The 17,647-nt window shown below is 37.7% G+C and overlaps 1 protein-coding gene across 1 annotated transcript in view; it reads left to right on the forward strand.

Moving 5' to 3' along the window:
* LOC149409806 (uncharacterized) overlaps window positions 1–17,647 on the forward strand; it is a 198,552-nt gene that overhangs the window by 168,525 nt on the left and 12,380 nt on the right. The window contains exons 15-27 of the mRNA XM_089649202.1: window positions 1,968–2,166; window positions 5,227–5,320; window positions 7,353–7,461; window positions 8,350–8,433; window positions 9,047–9,191; window positions 9,991–10,212; window positions 10,702–10,831; window positions 12,232–12,399; window positions 13,718–13,915; window positions 14,856–15,010; window positions 15,296–15,358; window positions 15,875–16,001; window positions 17,244–17,372. Of these exons, the coding sequence (XP_089505328.1) occupies window positions 1,968–2,166; window positions 5,227–5,320; window positions 7,353–7,461; window positions 8,350–8,433; window positions 9,047–9,191; window positions 9,991–10,212; window positions 10,702–10,831; window positions 12,232–12,399; window positions 13,718–13,915; window positions 14,856–15,010; window positions 15,296–15,358; window positions 15,875–16,001; window positions 17,244–17,372 (1,823 nt within the window). The remainder of the gene's footprint in view (window positions 1–1,967; window positions 2,167–5,226; window positions 5,321–7,352; window positions 7,462–8,349; window positions 8,434–9,046; window positions 9,192–9,990; window positions 10,213–10,701; window positions 10,832–12,231; window positions 12,400–13,717; window positions 13,916–14,855; window positions 15,011–15,295; window positions 15,359–15,874; window positions 16,002–17,243; window positions 17,373–17,647) is intronic.

Genomic DNA, 17,647 nt, shown 5'->3' on the forward strand with positions numbered 1-17,647 from the left:
CTGAGAGTATCAACCGGTTAAATTCCACAGATCCAAAAATTCACACGTCAAATGTTAGGTGATAAATACATAAAATGAAACGCACTTATTTGTGAAACATTCATTAAAAATTCTGTCATGCGTCACAAATAATTGTTTTGCTTGTTTAAAATTATTATGCTTTTTATTTTTTCATGTATTAAAGGTCCTTCAAGGATCAATAAAAAAGTTTTTACAGGTCAGTATTTTGATAATATTTGTAGTAAAAGGGTTTTTGTCAATATTACTCCAAGAACCTAATGAAATAAAACATTGATTGTATAAAAAAATTTTGAAACTAGAAATAAAAAAACTCCTAACCAGGGCAAGTTGTGACTTTAGGGTGCTAAGATTGAAAAAAAACACAACATTTTTGATGTTGTTGTAGCTGAAAATGATGTAACTTCTCAGTTTTATCACTTATTACTAAGGCAGACGTCCCCGGGTCGGGAAGGAATTGACAAAAACCGAATGCTGTAAAGGCACGGGAAATGTTGCATGATCTCTGCAGTACTCCGCTATGTAGCTAGGTAGCTAGTGGCGGCTTGTAGCTCATCAAACTGTCGGTATTGCAGATTTCTGTCTTTGCATTGAATGTCATTATCTTAACATCGTCAATTGTATAGTAACACGTAATTTAATACAAATTGTAATTTGACAAAATATTGAGACGACGGCATGTAAACGTGTGAACAATGACAAACAACTGTGAATCAAGTCAGTCATTGTGTAACGGTGAGATTGAGGAATTTTTTGTGATGTGCCTTTTTGTAGAAGGGATGCTGGACATCAAATGTTTATACTCATACTTACTACGTACTTGATATCAAATATGCGCATCTAGACGCTAGCCCACGAACAAGATACAATTAGGTACCGTCTAAAATTATCTCCATAAATCCATTAAGCTCCATAACTCAATATTTACAGTATCCAGAATAAGTTTTTTTCCGCAAATGGCCGAGACACAAAACTTTTTCGCATTAATGATTCAATTATACAACCACACAATTCACTATTATCATTTAGAACAAGTTGGCGAAGTATCCAAGCTCAAAGCAAACTGTCAAAGCAGCGCGCGCATACAATCCAATGGATTAGTAATAGAGTATACGATTCTGTGCATTATACATATGAGCATTAAAGACGGTTTTTACACGTTGGATGCTGTCATTAATATCGTATAAAGTTGACGAAGATATTGACTTGCGGGTCTCAGTGCGCATGCGCGGAAAGAACGTACGTTAGACGATAATATGCACAATGTCTTATAATAATAGTATTTGTATGATTTTTTACACCGCCGTTTTTGTAAAAAAAATCACATTAAGGTCACAAATCATGTAGAAATATTAAAACATTTAAATTGCAGTATTGCTGTTTACGGCTAGAAGTCCAAATCTTTTTAATCTAAAATGCAAGGGATGCGGAGCATCCACAGCATGTATGGATGGACCGCGCCTGATATGTATTAAATAGTAAATTTTTAAGTAAATAAAAGTTATTGGTAAAAATGATATTTAGAAGTTCGTTATTTCGCTATTAATACCGAGCGCCCACTGAAACCTGGTACCGCTAGCTGTATAAGGGAAGTATATCGCCTCGATCCCTCTTGCCCCCCGACCCGTTTGCACTGTTTGCAGGCCTATCGGTGGGCTCTCCACGGGTATATCGCATTCGGTTTTTGTCTATTCTTTACCGACCCGTGGGACAACAACTGCCTAAGACTTAGAGCTAGCAACTAATTGATTTACAACTAAGATTTATTACTAGCAACTGATAACTACTTAGCTCGCTAAAAATTCACGAGCAGCTTGCTCCCAACAACTGCATGTGTCTTCCGAGATGGTAGTGTCCTGTTAATTATCCCGCTAGCTAGCTCAGTGAGTTTATCAATTAATTTAAATTTGTTAAATAAAATGTTATTTAATACAAAATGATGAATGCAGGTTTGACGCCTCTGCACTTGGCAGCGCAAGAGGGACGCGCTCCGGCAGCGGCAGCACTGCTCGGCGCCGGAGCGGGCACCGACGTACGTACGCACGATGGTTACACGCCCCTGCACGTGGCATCGCACTTTGGACAACACGCCATCGTGAAGATGTTGCTGGAGAAGGGAGCTGATGTGGGGGCCACCACTTCAATCGGGTAATTATATTCTGATGTTCTTATAAAAGAATTGATCAGAATTTGTCGATTTAATGTGTTCTTTTATAGAAATTCTTTTGATGAAGAATTCTTACACAAGTACAAATCCAGTTATAAATGCTCAATTAATATACAAATAGGTACGTAAAATTACAAAAACTCACTCAGTTCAAGAGTGTATAATATATTTATTTATTTATACGGCCATTGGGCTTTTACATACATAGTTCTTAAGAAAAATATTCTGAAGATTGTAAGTTCACAATAGTTACAGTAATAATACATTTAACCAAATCCATTTGACATATTATAACAGCAAGTAAATAGTAAATGCATACAACAATTATTTGTAGGTATGAACCTCTTGTACAAAAATAAGAAAATGTATTGTTAACAAAATATAGAGCGTTTGACTGGTTATCGTGGCCTGTTAAATCGAGGGCGTTCGGTCTGCCATTTTACGTACATATTTTAAATAGTTTATATAAAAAAATATTGTGAAGATTATAAGTATAGAATAGTAAAAGCAATTTTATAACCTTCACCATTTGACATATAAAAGCAAGCAAAAAGCAAATGGAAACATGATAGTTTGTAGGTATAAGCCTGTTGTAAGAAAATAAGAATACATAAAAATAAATAAAACATATGTAAAAGCTCACTCAAGCGACAAATATTTCAAAGGGAGGTTGGAGATATAAAGAGAGAATAGCAGAATATTTTTATATCAATTGTCGAAGAAAATGTCTACTTCAGCACAGTCGTCTTATTATAGAGTTGGTATATTTGGGTCAGAGGGATTCCTGTCGACAGGTTCACGTTTTAACATTTATTTTATTTATAAAATACCTAGCGCAGACCCGTGAAAAATCACGGGTAGTCTGAATTCTCAAACAAATCAGTTCCAATTTTCAAAGTGGCAATTAACACAATTCTGGCGGGAAGGGTAGTACATAGTTCTAACTTTAACGCCGGTCCTTCTTGAATGGCGGAAAAGGCATTGCTGTTCAATTATTTTTTATATAAATATTTTTTATTAATCTCTTTGTAAAGATCCCAACTATATGTATAAATACATATTTAAAAATGTCAACCGAGTCTTCGCCATCTTAAAATTCTTTGTCATTTTTGTGGAAGAATAAATAAATAATAATAAATAAAATTAAACTATATTTAAATTCGTAGAACGGGTAACACATCCGTTCCCTTATTCCACCCAAAATGCGTGAATATTTTTTGCTTTTTTTTTTGTAATGATTTCTGTGAAAATGGAAAAAAATTGTAATGTTATAAGATGCGTATATTTATTATGCATAAAACATCACTAAATGGCCAAAAGCTGACTTTAACTTCAGTTTTATAGTTCCCGTGAGCACTTAGGCCATAGGCCCATTGTGCTGTCTCCCATTTTACCTCAATCCTTTAACAACAACCCAGTCCCTTTAATAAAGTTCACTGGGGTTGTCATTGGGTATGTGGCTATGTCTTCTGGTTCCACAATGTGTCTTCCCAGGTCTTATCTCTCCTCTCCAATCCCCCTTGGTTCCCTGAAGGCTCCAAAAGGGAAGAGAGCCTCATCTTTCCTCTCCACTCCTCCTTGGTTCCCTAAAGACCCCACGATGGAAGAGGACTTCGTCTCTCCTCTCCACTCCTCCTTGGTTCCCCGAAGGCCCCGCTACGGAGGAGTCTACTCTTCCTTGGTTCCCTATAGGCCCCGCAACGGAGGAGTCTACTCCTCCTTGGTTCCCTGAAGGCCACATGGCAGAAGAGTCCACTCCCCCTCAGTTCCTTGAAGGCCCCACGAGGGAAAAGGGAGTTTTCAAATGGTCCAATATTCGTCCCACGGGTATCTAGGGAAATAGAAGGTCTACTCCAGCAGAGCCCCGAGTGCTGGAGTAAGGTCTAAACACTCCGAGATGCGACCCTGTATCTCGGAGTCACCGTTCGTGACACTGTTCCCCAGGTCATTGAGACTGAGCATGGTAGCTCACACCTTAGCTTGGGATGGCTATTGCAGGTCGTGTTTCCACTTCCTGAGCGATGGGCTCGCCACACTCCCCACGCTTCTAACTTCAGTTTATATGTATTACAAAAGTGGGCTTTAATTAAGGATTAACCTGTGTTAAAGAAAAAAAATAATAATGATATAAAATAATAGGTATAATTTTGCATGTATTTTAATCTTATATTTAATAATTTTATTTTTATTTTCTTTAAAATATCTTTTTATCAATCAGTTTAATCTTTATTTTTATTTCTAATATGGTTTCTGTAATAATATGTATTTTTTAAATTTTTGTTTTCCCTTTCCATTTTTGGAACTGGCAGAGAAAGGATGAAAGTAGACTGAATGCTGTAGAAATGAGATCCCTGAGGTGTATATGTGGTAAAACCATGCATAAGCGTGTGAGAAATGTGGAGGGTCGCCCGAGGAAGACATGGCCCGATCAAGTGAATCAGATACTTGAGTCGGGCCATGTCAAGAGTCAGAATAATAGAAGAGTATGTATGAGACGATGTATGAATGTAAATGAGGCAAGGAGTGTGTGCCAAGACCGAGTTTTTTTTGCGGGGTGTCCTCTCTGCCTACCCCTGCGGAGAAACGGCGTGATGGTTAGTTAGTTAGTTGTTTTCCCTTATGTTTTATTATTTGTTCTACAAAATATTATTTTGTTATTCTTACATAAATCATGTACGACTACCATAATACGGGCATGAGTCTTGTGTGGTAGTTGAGAAAATCAACAAAATTGTAATCTTTTAAAATGTAAAAATAAAATAAAAAGTTTCAGATAATAATTTTATAGTTGGGATGCTGTGACTTGTGTAAAAAATTTTATTCAAAGATATAGCTGTTTAGAACAAAATCTATTTTCTCAAATGGAACCCTTGTTTTCGCCCGCATGAAGTGGTTAAAATAATTTTCTGAATAAAATATTATGTTATAGGTATTTAATTTATTTGAAAATATTTCGATTTGAAATGTAATGATTTGCAGTGATTGGAAAAGATAAGGACTAACAAAGAACAAGTGAATTACTTCTGTACTTTGTTCCTCAGATATACCCCTCTTCACCAGGCTGCCCAACAAGGACACACGCTGGTCATCCACATCCTTCTCAAGAACAAGGCTGATCCCAACGCTCTCACCAACGTAACTATTTATTTACACATAATAATAATAATAAAAACATGGCATTTATATAGCGCAGGTTAGTGTTATTTCACTTCAAGAGCGCTTTACTATAACAAACTTAAAAACGGTAATTTAGTATTGCCTTAGCCAATACAGATCTAATATTATACATAACACTAAATATACTGTTTATGCAAAGTGATGACAAAACTTAGAATAACAATAACAGCAGGACAGGACAAAACAAGAATATTAAAACTAAAACATAATATAAAACAGGAGGCAGTTTGTGCTCAGAAATGAGAATCTTCTGGGCAGACATTTTAAAAGGTACAATTAGGAGGCAACCGAAACCAAACAATTACCGGAAGTTTTAGAATATGGCTTATTATGAAATATTGAAAAGAAGTTAAGATTTATGAATGGTAAGATTTTTTAAATAATTTTTCTTTTTAAAGCCCGTTTAAATTCAGCCAGATTCTGGAGATTAGTAAGAGCTGAGGGAAGTCTATTCCAGATGAGCGGGCTAAGTATAAGGATAAATCTATGTAGATAGAATGATTGAATTACTGAAATAGAATCTCTAGTTTCAGTTTTTAATAAAGTTCACCCGGGTTTGTCATTGCATGTTTGATTGTGATTTGTTTTTGGGGTATTATGCCGTGTTTTGCTACCTCCTTCTTTAGCCAACGTTTCGTTTCGGAGGTAGCAAAACACGGTATAATACCCCAAAAACAAATCACTTTAATTAAGAGAGTAATTAGAAACATCTAAATAAAGTAGAAATGAATATAGACTGATAATAAATATAAAGAAAGGGAAAATTAGGCAATTATTTCGTTAATTATTCCTGACAAGTATAACTTCAGTTTGTTGATATCTTTTAATTTCTTTATTTCAATCTTTCAAATACTTTATTCTTAAATAGATATAATTGTTTTGCATTTGTTTGGTATTAAATTTTTGTATTTTGATGTTGTATTGATATCTCTTTGATGGGTTTCAAAGTTTTTGATTATATTATCTTTGTAAATTTGGATAATTGCATTTTTCTTGAAGATATCCTCTACTCGAGGCACCCCAAAATCTGCAAATAGCATTTCTGTTGGATATGTGGAGGGTTTAAAAAGAAAAAAACCTAAAGCTAAACATTCTAATCAAGAAATTAACCACAGAAGAATTAAAATGTACAACTCTCTGAAACTACGAATTTTTTACTAATTATTTTTATATGAAACTGCAATAAAATGAGACGACAATAACTTTGTATAAATATATTTGATGCTAATAAAATGCTTCAGTAATTTTAGTTACAAAAAACGTCAGGTGAGCCATTGAAAAAAAAAAAAACATGTTAATTTGTTTGAAGAAACATCTCTATCTCAATGAGACATTTTTCAAGCATTCTGCAGGTGCCATAGTATTAAAAAAAATGCAAATAAAATAATCCAAATCCACACAACGATTTCACAAATCTACGAATATACTATGTACAAACAAATTTACAGACGAAATGCGTCAAAAAAAAGTGTTCGAGTTAAAACAGGACTTTTTGGGTGCTTTTATTTATTTGTAAGAAATAAACAGCTTTTACATAATATACAATGATAGATATAAATATACAAGTTAACTGAAGTCAAGCCACAGAAGTTTCTTATGCTAAAGTTCATTGGAAATGAAGTTTTAATATCTTAAAATTAATTTTGTGTTGAAGGAAGGGGAGAGGAAGAGGAAAATAGGAAGAGGATAGGAGATGCTCCCGATACATTCCATACTCTCATATTAATAATCGATTGTACGCATTACTTCATATCGATATTTCTTTAGGTTATTACCAAAAATGTCAATGATGTAAAATTTTGTATTATATTGTGCACATATACGAGGAATTGGGGAATTTTTTCGAATGTTTGTTCTACAAGAGGGTAGATAAAATAAATCAGATTGTCGGGTTGATCTAGACGGAATATGAAGATTTATTAAATTGGTAAGTTCTGGTGAGTCTAGACCATTATTTAGGATTATATGTTATTATATGATATGTTTGCAGAGCGGTCAAACAGCCTGCGGTGTTGCGGACAGACTGGGTTACATCGGAGTTGTGGAAGCCCTGAGACCCGTGACGGAGCACACGGTCAGTCAGAGCGTCGGTGACACAGGTAATGCTGCAGGTATTATCACGCATTCATTACTCATTCTACTCTTAGTGCGCACATTTTCAGCTTAACAACGCCATTCACGATGATGATCTTGCGGATGCATATGTTTGTTTATCTTCACTGTGAATGCAACTGTCCATCAGTTTTCAAGACAGTTAACCTGTGAAGAGGCGCGTCTTAAAAATGACATGGAAAGGCGCACGTGAGTAAAATTCTCATGCTATTTTAAACATAATTTATAACCTAATTATATTATACGAGCTGACGGGGCAAAGTTCACTAACTTCGGAAGATAATAAAAAATGATTTAGTATAAGTAAAAAATATATTCGAAATTATTTTGAGGTAAAATAGTTATATTTGTGTTTGTCTGGAAATGTTTTTCTTCTATGGAAAAATATTTTTTTATGGAAAAAAACAATGTAATTTCGAAAAAAGTTTTTTTACCTTTTTTACTTCTTCCATCATGTAGAATCATCTCCCGAAGTTAGATCACTTTATCCCCGGACACCCTATATATGGTGTTTTATTAAAACTAAGTGACATCAGCAGCTTTCAACACAAAAAATAAATAATCTTAACCTTACCAAAATTGTTGAGCAAAATGCTCATAGCGCTCCTTCTCATAGGTTAAAAAACTTATTTTCGCAGCGAATTTTAACAGACGTAATGCACAAGAGTCTTAAATGTTCGGAGCCGGTGGGACAGTTGCCTCCTCATTTGGAGAATTTTGTGATATTTGAGGAAGTGGACGAGAAGCAGTATTTATACCTGGCTACTAGCTAGCTAAAGCCATTTAAACCAGAGATTTTGAACCAGAGCAATTGAGTATCTTCCGCTCTGGAACAAGCACCTGCATGTTATTAAATTGTTTTCTTTGTGTTTCAGGATCTGGACCTGAGGGCAGGTACCGAGTTGCTGCGCCGGAGTTGATGCAAGACACCTTCATGAGTGACTCTGAGGATGAAGGAGGTAAGATAACCTACATTTATTTTTGATAGTTAAAGTTTCCATTGACATGAATTCTGATTTACTCCTCAAAACGTCTGGTATCCTGGTATACTCCCCCTCCTCTTAGTATCCGGATTACACTTCATGATGCTCTTTACACCCCCTCGAAACACCTACTCTACCCCTCAAATTCTTGGCCCACCCCACAAAACACCTGTCCACCCTTCAAAATACATTTTACTCCAATCAAAACATCTTGTGCACTGCTCAAAGCACTTGTTACTACCTCCAATTTATGTTTCATCCGTAATAATACTTGAATAATACTCAAATTCATGTTCCATATCTCAAAACACCTTGTCCATCACTTAAAACACTTGTCCATCCCTCAATACACCTGCTCCACCTCTAATATCCCTGTTCCATCCCTCAAAACACCTGGTCCACTTCTCAAATCCCTGTTCCATCCCTCAAAACACCTGGCCACCTCTTAAATTCCTCTTCCATCCCTCAAATTTCTGTTGCATCTCTCTAAACAGTTGGTCCACCTCTTAAATCCATGGTCTACTCTCTCAATTCCCTGGTCCACCCCTATACAAGGGCAATATAAAAAGTGTGCATTTGTTGCCCCCAGGAGAAGTGGAATGCCCGGCGCAACAACAGCAACAGTACCGATACATGCGCGAGGCTGAGAGGACACGTGACATGCCCGACAACGTGCCCCTGCTGCAGGCGTCTGCCAATAATGTCAACGTGGACAGGGAACCATTGCATATCGGGTACGTCAACAATTAATCAATCAATCAACCAACTTTTTTTCTCTCTCTATCTATATTTATGTATCAAATTATTATTATAGCAGGCTCTGAACATTAGAGATGTGAAATTGGTTCCAATGCAACAGGATTCATTTCATTCTGCCTAAAGTTGGTGGAACTATGGTATTTATTTCCAGTGGAAGGGATATTGTGAGACTCATGAGAAGGTTGGTAACTGCCTCGTTATTTGGATATGCTGACTTGATATTGTTCAAGCCATTTTAAGCAATGTTTCGATTCTGGAAATGTGATTGCTAAAGCGTCAACAATGAATGGTTACCGGAGCGGTAATACTAATACCCGCCTCCCAAATTGAGCAGTTCTGTGAACGAAGTATTACTAAATAGTGCTGACTCGTTCTTCACCGATAATTTTTATCCTCCATCTAACCATTTTATTAAAATGCAAATCAAATGAATGAATGCAAATCTTGGAAGCGGAAATTAACCCACTTTCTGACATCTGATCGGGTGGAAACTCGGCAGATTGATTCGTTGTCGATGACAATGTATTCTATCAACTTTCGTGGCAATCACGTACACACATGTAGACATATACGCATTTTTCTGAAATAGAATCACATAACAGCAGTTAATGTATGAAATAAGTGTCAGTCCTACCCAACCGCGATTTGACACAGTTAGCTCTGGGGAGGATGGTTCAATCCTCACTCAAACCATTTTTAAAAATTTTCTTTGAAAATTGATAAATTATATTAAAAAAATGTTGTTTTTTACTAGTTGATTTTTCATGTTTCTAGTTTCCTGGCCTCGTTTGTAGTGGACGCCCGTGGTGGCGCCATGCGCAGCGCGCGCCGCGCTGGTCTGGCCGTGGTGGCTCCAGCCGGCGCCGTGTCTCAGCCCACTCGCGTGACCTGCCGCCCGGCACGTCGCCCGCCCCCGCACCCCGCCCCGCTCATGGAGGGTGAAGCCCTAGCGGCTAGACCACTGCAGCTGGCGCCGGCGCAAGCTACCTTCCTCAGGTAACGCAGATCCACATTAGGTCCTCAAATAACTTATCCACTCCTCAAAACACCCATCAAATTCCTTGGTCCACCCTCAAAATACCTTGCTCACCCTTTACTTGTCCATCCCTCAAAATTCCTTATCCATCCTTCAAAACAACTTGCCCACCCTCAAAACACTGTCCACCCCCTGAAAATACCATGTACACCCCTTGAAACATCTTGTCCACCTCTCTAAACACCTTGTCCACCCTTCAAAAGTAATTTTCCCCATCCAAAATATGGTTTCCCCTCGGAAACATGACTCAACCCCCTATATTTGTTTCTAGGATCCTATTCGTAGGATTTTACCTCCTTACTCTTGAACAAACTGCACTGGATACTGCAAGGCTGTCTGTAACGCTACATCCCTCAACACCGCGCAAATAATCACCGTAGCTCTGTTTGCCGTTTCAATTTTCAGTTTGATTCCCTCTTTAACTTGTGTATTTGTATGAATTCTTACAGTCCTGTGGTGATTGAGGTTCCTGCTTTCACCAGTCAGTGCAAAGAGAGAGAACTGGTGGTTCTCCGATCCGATACGGGAGAAACATGGCATGATCACTTCTTGCAAAACAATGACAACCAGATGATACAGGTTAGTCCTCTCTTAAAATATACTGTTCTCATCCTCATCTTTGCTGTAATGAAAGTGCCACAGATGTTGTTTATGAGTATGCAGAGTCAGCCATTATGTGCGTGTGATGCGTACATGGGGCCTAAAGGATTCTGAATTGTGGGAATGTGGTCATATTCAAACAACAGAATGTATCGTAGAAACATCCGTCATCATCAGTTCCTTGGAGGCACATCTGTGCTGAACCAAGAGACTCCTGATGCCGTCGACTGGCTGTATAATCTCAGCATCCCACTTTGATCTCCAACTATCCTCCACCATATGAAAAAGAAGAAATTGGCTGATATTCCGCCATCACAATATCACAGAAAAAACAATTTATTTGGCGATTATACACTAGGCAAATGCACTTATCATCATCGGCGCTACATTCTGACTGTCTTTTGTAATTGCCTCCATTCGATCTCCTGCTTTCTAACTCTAGTTCCCTGATTATTATTCTGAACACCGTACAGGAGTCACCAACGACTCCCAACTGTCTGGAGTTAGTGAGACTATGTCATCCCCATAGTATGTTATGAGGTTGAAGGCTATAAAAATACTGTTGGTTCATCCTCAAGGGCACTTAGCAACTTAATTTATACATCAAACCTATGCCTTATTAATTGGACTTATAACTTCGATTTATTACTAGTGGGTTAAGATTAATAGCTAGGGACAACTAAGGCCTATAACTAGTGACTTAGTAGGGCGGTAGTGGTAGTGAGGTAGGTAGTGGGGAAGGGAAGGAGATGGGGAGAGGGAGGTGGGGAAGTAACTAATTATTCAGATCTGGTCCTCAAGAAGGCATTTAAAGCAACATTTTGATTCTGTATAATATATTATTTGAAATTAAGTAAATAAATAAAATTGTTTGTGCATGCCAGAATTCGAACCCGCAACCATGGTATGCAGCAACTCAACCACGGAGAACGTCATACCCCAGGATATTGTGTTTGCCTTAACATCTTCCAGTTACTTAGGTTTCGGTCTTCCAACATACCTTCATTCTGCAGCCTTATTATAGAGAAGCCTTTTTGTGCATCCGTCTTTCATCCTTGCTACTACATGTCCTGCACTGCAGAATGGTCCCAGTTTTATAAATCTTCTTCTTCGTACATTGGAGGAGAATTGGTGGAGGTCAAAGTGGAATGCTGAGGTTATTCAGCAAGTCAACGGCACTGTCATTAACTTGCTTTTACACTTCACAGTTACACTTTCAGGAAACGGATGAATAGACATATGGTCTTATTATTGACAGCTCTTCAAACCAACTGAATTGGTATAGCTTATGGTTGTACTTAAACTTACCACATACAAAGCTGATCTTCTAAAGTGGGAGTTATTATTTGATTCATGTTTTTTTCATTTTTGACCTGCAGGAAGCTCTTGCAAAGGACAAGCTAGAAGGTGACCCTACCGGTGGCCGCATAGCCAAGATCATCACCTGCGATTTCCCGCAGTACTTTGCGGTGGTGTCTCGCATCAAGCAGGAGATGCACATCATTGGCCCCGAGGGCGGCACCATCTCCAGCAGTGCCATTCCACAGGTACGGTTTCATTTTATTTGGAGAGTTTTGATGGCAGCCAAAACTAACTCAGTCCACACCAGTTAATCCACTACTGTATTTGAAAATGCCTTAAAACATGGAATTTAACTCAAACCAGATAACCCACAAGGATCTGATCTGTACCCTATCTAATTAGGTCTACTGCCGGTTTGCAAAATTTATGTTCAATTTATACGTAATTTACGTAATTTATACGTAATTTACGGCCTTACATCAATCTTTTTTTGGTCCTCGTGATACTAGTATTAAAAATTATGTGAATAAACATGCATTTCAAAATTCATATAGAATATAGATCTCTTTTTGATCATGGTAACAGGAGTCCCACATGGTTCTGGAGTGGGCCTTCTACAAACATATTTTCCATAATCGTATCTTGCAAAATGACCAGTATGTAATTAGAGAATTCTTGTAAAACGTAGATATCTCTTTCAAGAAGGGTCACCAAACACATGGTTCTAGTATATTCCTCCTAATAAAATAAATTCCCCATATAACTAAATTAACAGTATTTCAAGTAACTATGCCTCATATCTTTCAAGAAGGGTCCCACAGGGTTTAGATATGGTCCTCCTAGTAAAAATACACTTCAAATTCCTGTCTAACAAAAATCGCCAGTATTTACAGAATCCATTTAAAATGTGCATAAGATATCTCTAGAAGGGTCACACAAGGTTCTGTTATAGGCCTATTATAAAATTAAATTTATTTTTAAATCTTTAATGATTTCGGCTCTGTAGTCCACGAGTGAAAAGGACGCTCTTCTTAGCCTTTTGCACCACCCTGTACACATGCGAGCTCTGGGCTAATTTCAAGAAAAGAACAATGGAAAGGCTTCGGGTGCAATATAACAACGCTTACCGATTGATGTTCGGACTCCCCAGGCACTGCAGTGCCTCCTCGATGTTTACAGAAGGGCGAGTTCCAGGATTTACAGCTCTGTTAAGAACCAGGATTGCAGGACTGAGGGGAAGGATAAACCATTCCAGAAACATTCTTATCATAGAATCCCGTCTGACTTCAGGATCGAGCATTGAAGGCCATTGGAGAAAGATACTTGCTCCCACAATCTTAGATCCAATGGATTCCCGTGCTTCTCTGCTTTAATTTCATTTTTAATTTAAGTTTTAATTTTTAATCTCTTTTTATTTATTTATTTGTTTTTATTTATTTTACTATATGTAAATACTATCTGTACTTATATCCTCTATGGGATGTGTGGGATTGCACTAACCTCCCCACATCCTGGAATAAAGAATTTATTATTATTATTATTATTAAATGTGTATTCCTCCAGGTTCAAGCCTTGTTCCCGTCAGCCGCCCTGACTAAGCGCATCCGCGTGGGTCTCCAGGCCCAGCCAGCCCCCGCGGGGCTCGTGCAGCGGGTGCTGGGCCGCGGGGGATCCGCGAGCCCCGTGCTCACTGTGGAGCCCCGCCGCAGGAAGTTCCACAGGAGCATTACGCTCACCATGCCACTGCCGCCCACCGCACAGGTAACTAACTACTAGGAGAAAGAGATGCCATGTACCATCACTCATCTAGTGCATACATCCATCATAACATGAGATTTCCATTAAAAAGACACTCATTATGTTACTCCTAACCATTCGAAGACCTCAGTTCTCTTCAAGTTAGCCCATTTAATTTAATTGTTGTTTATTAGGTCTTTAGGAGACCTACGTTAATTTTTTCTCTCCTTGAAAAAATCGTCAGCTAAAAAGCTTTAAGCAAAGTAAAGTAAGCGCTTAGGCCATTGACTCACAGACAGTAGAACCCCATTGAGTGAAAGTGTCTCTACTCTGCCTTGATCGATGTTGAGCGGAACATTGAATGAAAAAGAGTCAGTGTTGACAACAATATATGACACAAATACGTCCCGATAAAAATGCTACTGACAAACCGTTCCGTTTGATGTGGTGGAAAAATTTCGAACGCGGTCTCTACCCGCGGATTTTACTTGATGACAATATAAGCGAACATTCTCGTAAAATTTTTGAGTGATATGTGAAACGAACCATTGCAAAAACAAATTGCTCTGCTTTTGTTCAGCACGCATTGTATAGACACCTATGCGTTATGTTATAACCGAATCGAGTTTTGTGGGTGTATTTGTGAGGAGGCGTGTGTCCTATATTGTTCGGCGCTCGTGAATGTTTAGATTGGCAGAAATTCAGTGAGTGCATTGCTCCTCCGCTCCTTAGGACTAGCCGCCACTGATTAGTACCACTCCTTGTGAGTCGACAGTCTCCTGTCGATGGTCCTAATCGCTCCCTGAGAAGATTTCTAATCAAAATGAACACTTTCCTAGAAAGTTTGAGGTTCGTACAATTTATGGATTGTTTCATTTCGATTGCTTTCTCCAATTCCTCCTAGAGTGTGTGCTTTATAAAACCATCACAGTATCTAATTGAATTATGTTGTTTTTGCCTCCAGGGTACCCAGGGGGCCACAGGAAGTGGTAGCACCCTGCGCTTGCTGTGCTCCATCATGGGTGGACAGGCCAGCGCCGTCTGGGAGGACGTCACCGGTTCCACCCCTCTCACGCAGGTCGGAGACTGTGTCAGCTTCACCACCACCGTGTCTGCCAGGTAACAAACACGTGTACCATCTGCTACCAACTTCTAATTATTCTTACTTCTGTGGTGAAGGAGAGTTGTTGGGAGGTCAAGTGGGATGCCGAGATTATTCAGCCAATTGATGGCATCGGAAGTTACTATATGTGTTAATGTCTGTGCTTCCTGATTTCACCACAAGCAATCTCTTGATGGTGGTATTACCGAGGTTTAAGTCAAATCATTTAAATATCCTGGTATGGTGGATCATAAATATTTTATCTTTAATTACTTATTTATGTGAACTTTTCTTTTTTTTAGGTTCTGGTTGATGGATTGCCGCAACATTACAGATGCCACTAAAATGGCCACCGAGCTCTATAAGTAAGTACATTTCAATATGTCATACATTATACTCGATTAATATTGACTTATGATGCAATCAAAAGCAATGTCACATATATTTCTTGAGTTGTTATGCAAAGTTGAATATATTGTCTTTGCAGTTCAATAACTCAATGTTGATTCATACAATGTTTCAATTTATATTATAGTTTATGTCACTCTTCAATATTGTTTTCTAGTGTAATGTCGCAATATTGCCTCCTGTTGCAATGTCACACTTCAATATTGACTCTTGATGCAATGTTACACTTCAATATTGCCTCCTGATGCAATGTCACACTTCAATATTGACTCTTGATGCAATGTCACACATTAATATTTACATACTCCTAATTTAATACCACACTCCAATATTGAATTCTAATGCTGTGCCTTTCATAACTACTCCATATCACAGTTCATATTTCTCTCTTGGCGCGACATACATTTAACCACTACATAAGATTCTTGTCATCACCAACATGTACCAACTAATGTATAACGTTTCCTTTGCAGAGAGATGCTCCTGGTTCCATTTGAGGCCCGCATCGTGGTACTGGGAAAGAGGGTGGACGCCCTGGAGGGAAGACTATTGATATTGTGTCTCACGGACCAACAACTTGGAAAGACACTCTTGGAACAGGTCAGGCTCTCATGTATTTCATTAATGACTTTTGATGCAATCTACTATTTGATGTCCCCGGCGTTGTCCGGGCTTTACACATAATTTTTCGAAATCTAATATAGGTAGTGACCTTCCTCTCGTTTTGAAGGACTGTGCGAAATTTCGGAATAAAACTATAGATTTATACACAAATCTGAGCGGCCCGCCAAAGACACTCTTCTGTATATAAATAGATAGAGGCTTTAGTCACAATTGAATATTGCCTGTTGATAGTTTAATCCCATTTCAACATTGCCTATTGATAGCTTAGTCATATTTAAATATTGCCTATTGATAGCTTAGTCACATTTCAACATTGCCTATTGATAGCTTAGTCATATTTAAATATTGACTATTGTTAGATTAGTCGCATTTCATATTGCCTATCGATAGTTTAATCCTATTTCAACATTGGCTATTGATAGCTTAGTCACATTTCAACATTGCCTATTGATTGCTTAGTCACATTTCAACATTGTCTATTGATAGCTTAGTCATATTTAAGTATTGCCTATTGATAGGTTAGTCACATTTCAACATTGCATATTGATAGCTTAGTCATATTTAAATATTGACTATTGGTAGTTTAGTCACATTTCAACATTGCCTATTGATAGCTTAGTCACAGTTCAACATTGCCTATTGATAGCTTAGTCATATTTAAATATTGCCTATTGGTAGCTTAGTCACAGTTCAACATTGCCTATTGATAGCTTAGTCATATTTAAATATTGCCTATTGGTAGTTAAGTCACATTTCATATTGCCTATTGATAGTTTAATCCCATTTCAACATTGCCTATTGATAGTTTAATCCCATTTCAACATTGGCTATTGATAGCTTAGTCACATTTCAACATTGCCTATTGATAGCTTAGTCATATTTAAATATTGCCTATTGATAGCTTAGTCACATTTCAACATTGCATATTGATAGCTTAGTCATATTTAAATATTGACTATTGGTAGTTTAGTCACATTTCATATTGCCTATTGATAGTTTAATCCCATTTCAACATTGCCTATTGATAGTTTAATCCCATTTCAACATTGTCTATTGATAGCTTAGTCACAGTTCAACATTGCCTATTGATAGCTTAGTCATATTTAAATATTGCCTATCGATAGTTAAGTCCCATTTCATATTGCCTATTGATAGTTTAGTCCCATTTCAACATTGCCTATTGACATTCTTCACTAACGATGATCCTTATTTCCTCAGGAGCACTACACGGAGCTGGCGCAGTCCTCGCCCATAGTCCTGATGGACAGCAAGAGCCTGTTCCTGGAGTTCTCCGGGAACTTACTTCCTGTGTCCAAGGCTGGCCACCAGCTCAACTTCAAGTTTGAGGTAAGTTTTGACACTACCATAAGAGGAAATAAATTTAATTATAAACATTATTGACACCATAGATAATAGAAACAAGGGAGATGGGCCATGAACCATTATTAGTATGAAACTAGCGAAGACCTATGAAAAATCGCAGGATATTATAATTGTAGGATTTGTAAAACTTTTTTTTTTTACATTACTGAGTAGGAATACAAAAATATCAAAATTGTAAGGTCTCTATTTAAAATTTTACGTGGAGGATAGTAATTTTAGAGATTTCAATTATTTAAACA

This window comes from Hesperophylax consimilis, chromosome 29 (genome assembly GCF_061612785.1).
Source record: "Hesperophylax consimilis isolate HC1 chromosome 29, BYU_Hcon_1.0, whole genome shotgun sequence".
Lineage (NCBI taxonomy): Eukaryota > Metazoa > Arthropoda > Insecta > Trichoptera > Limnephilidae > Hesperophylax > Hesperophylax consimilis.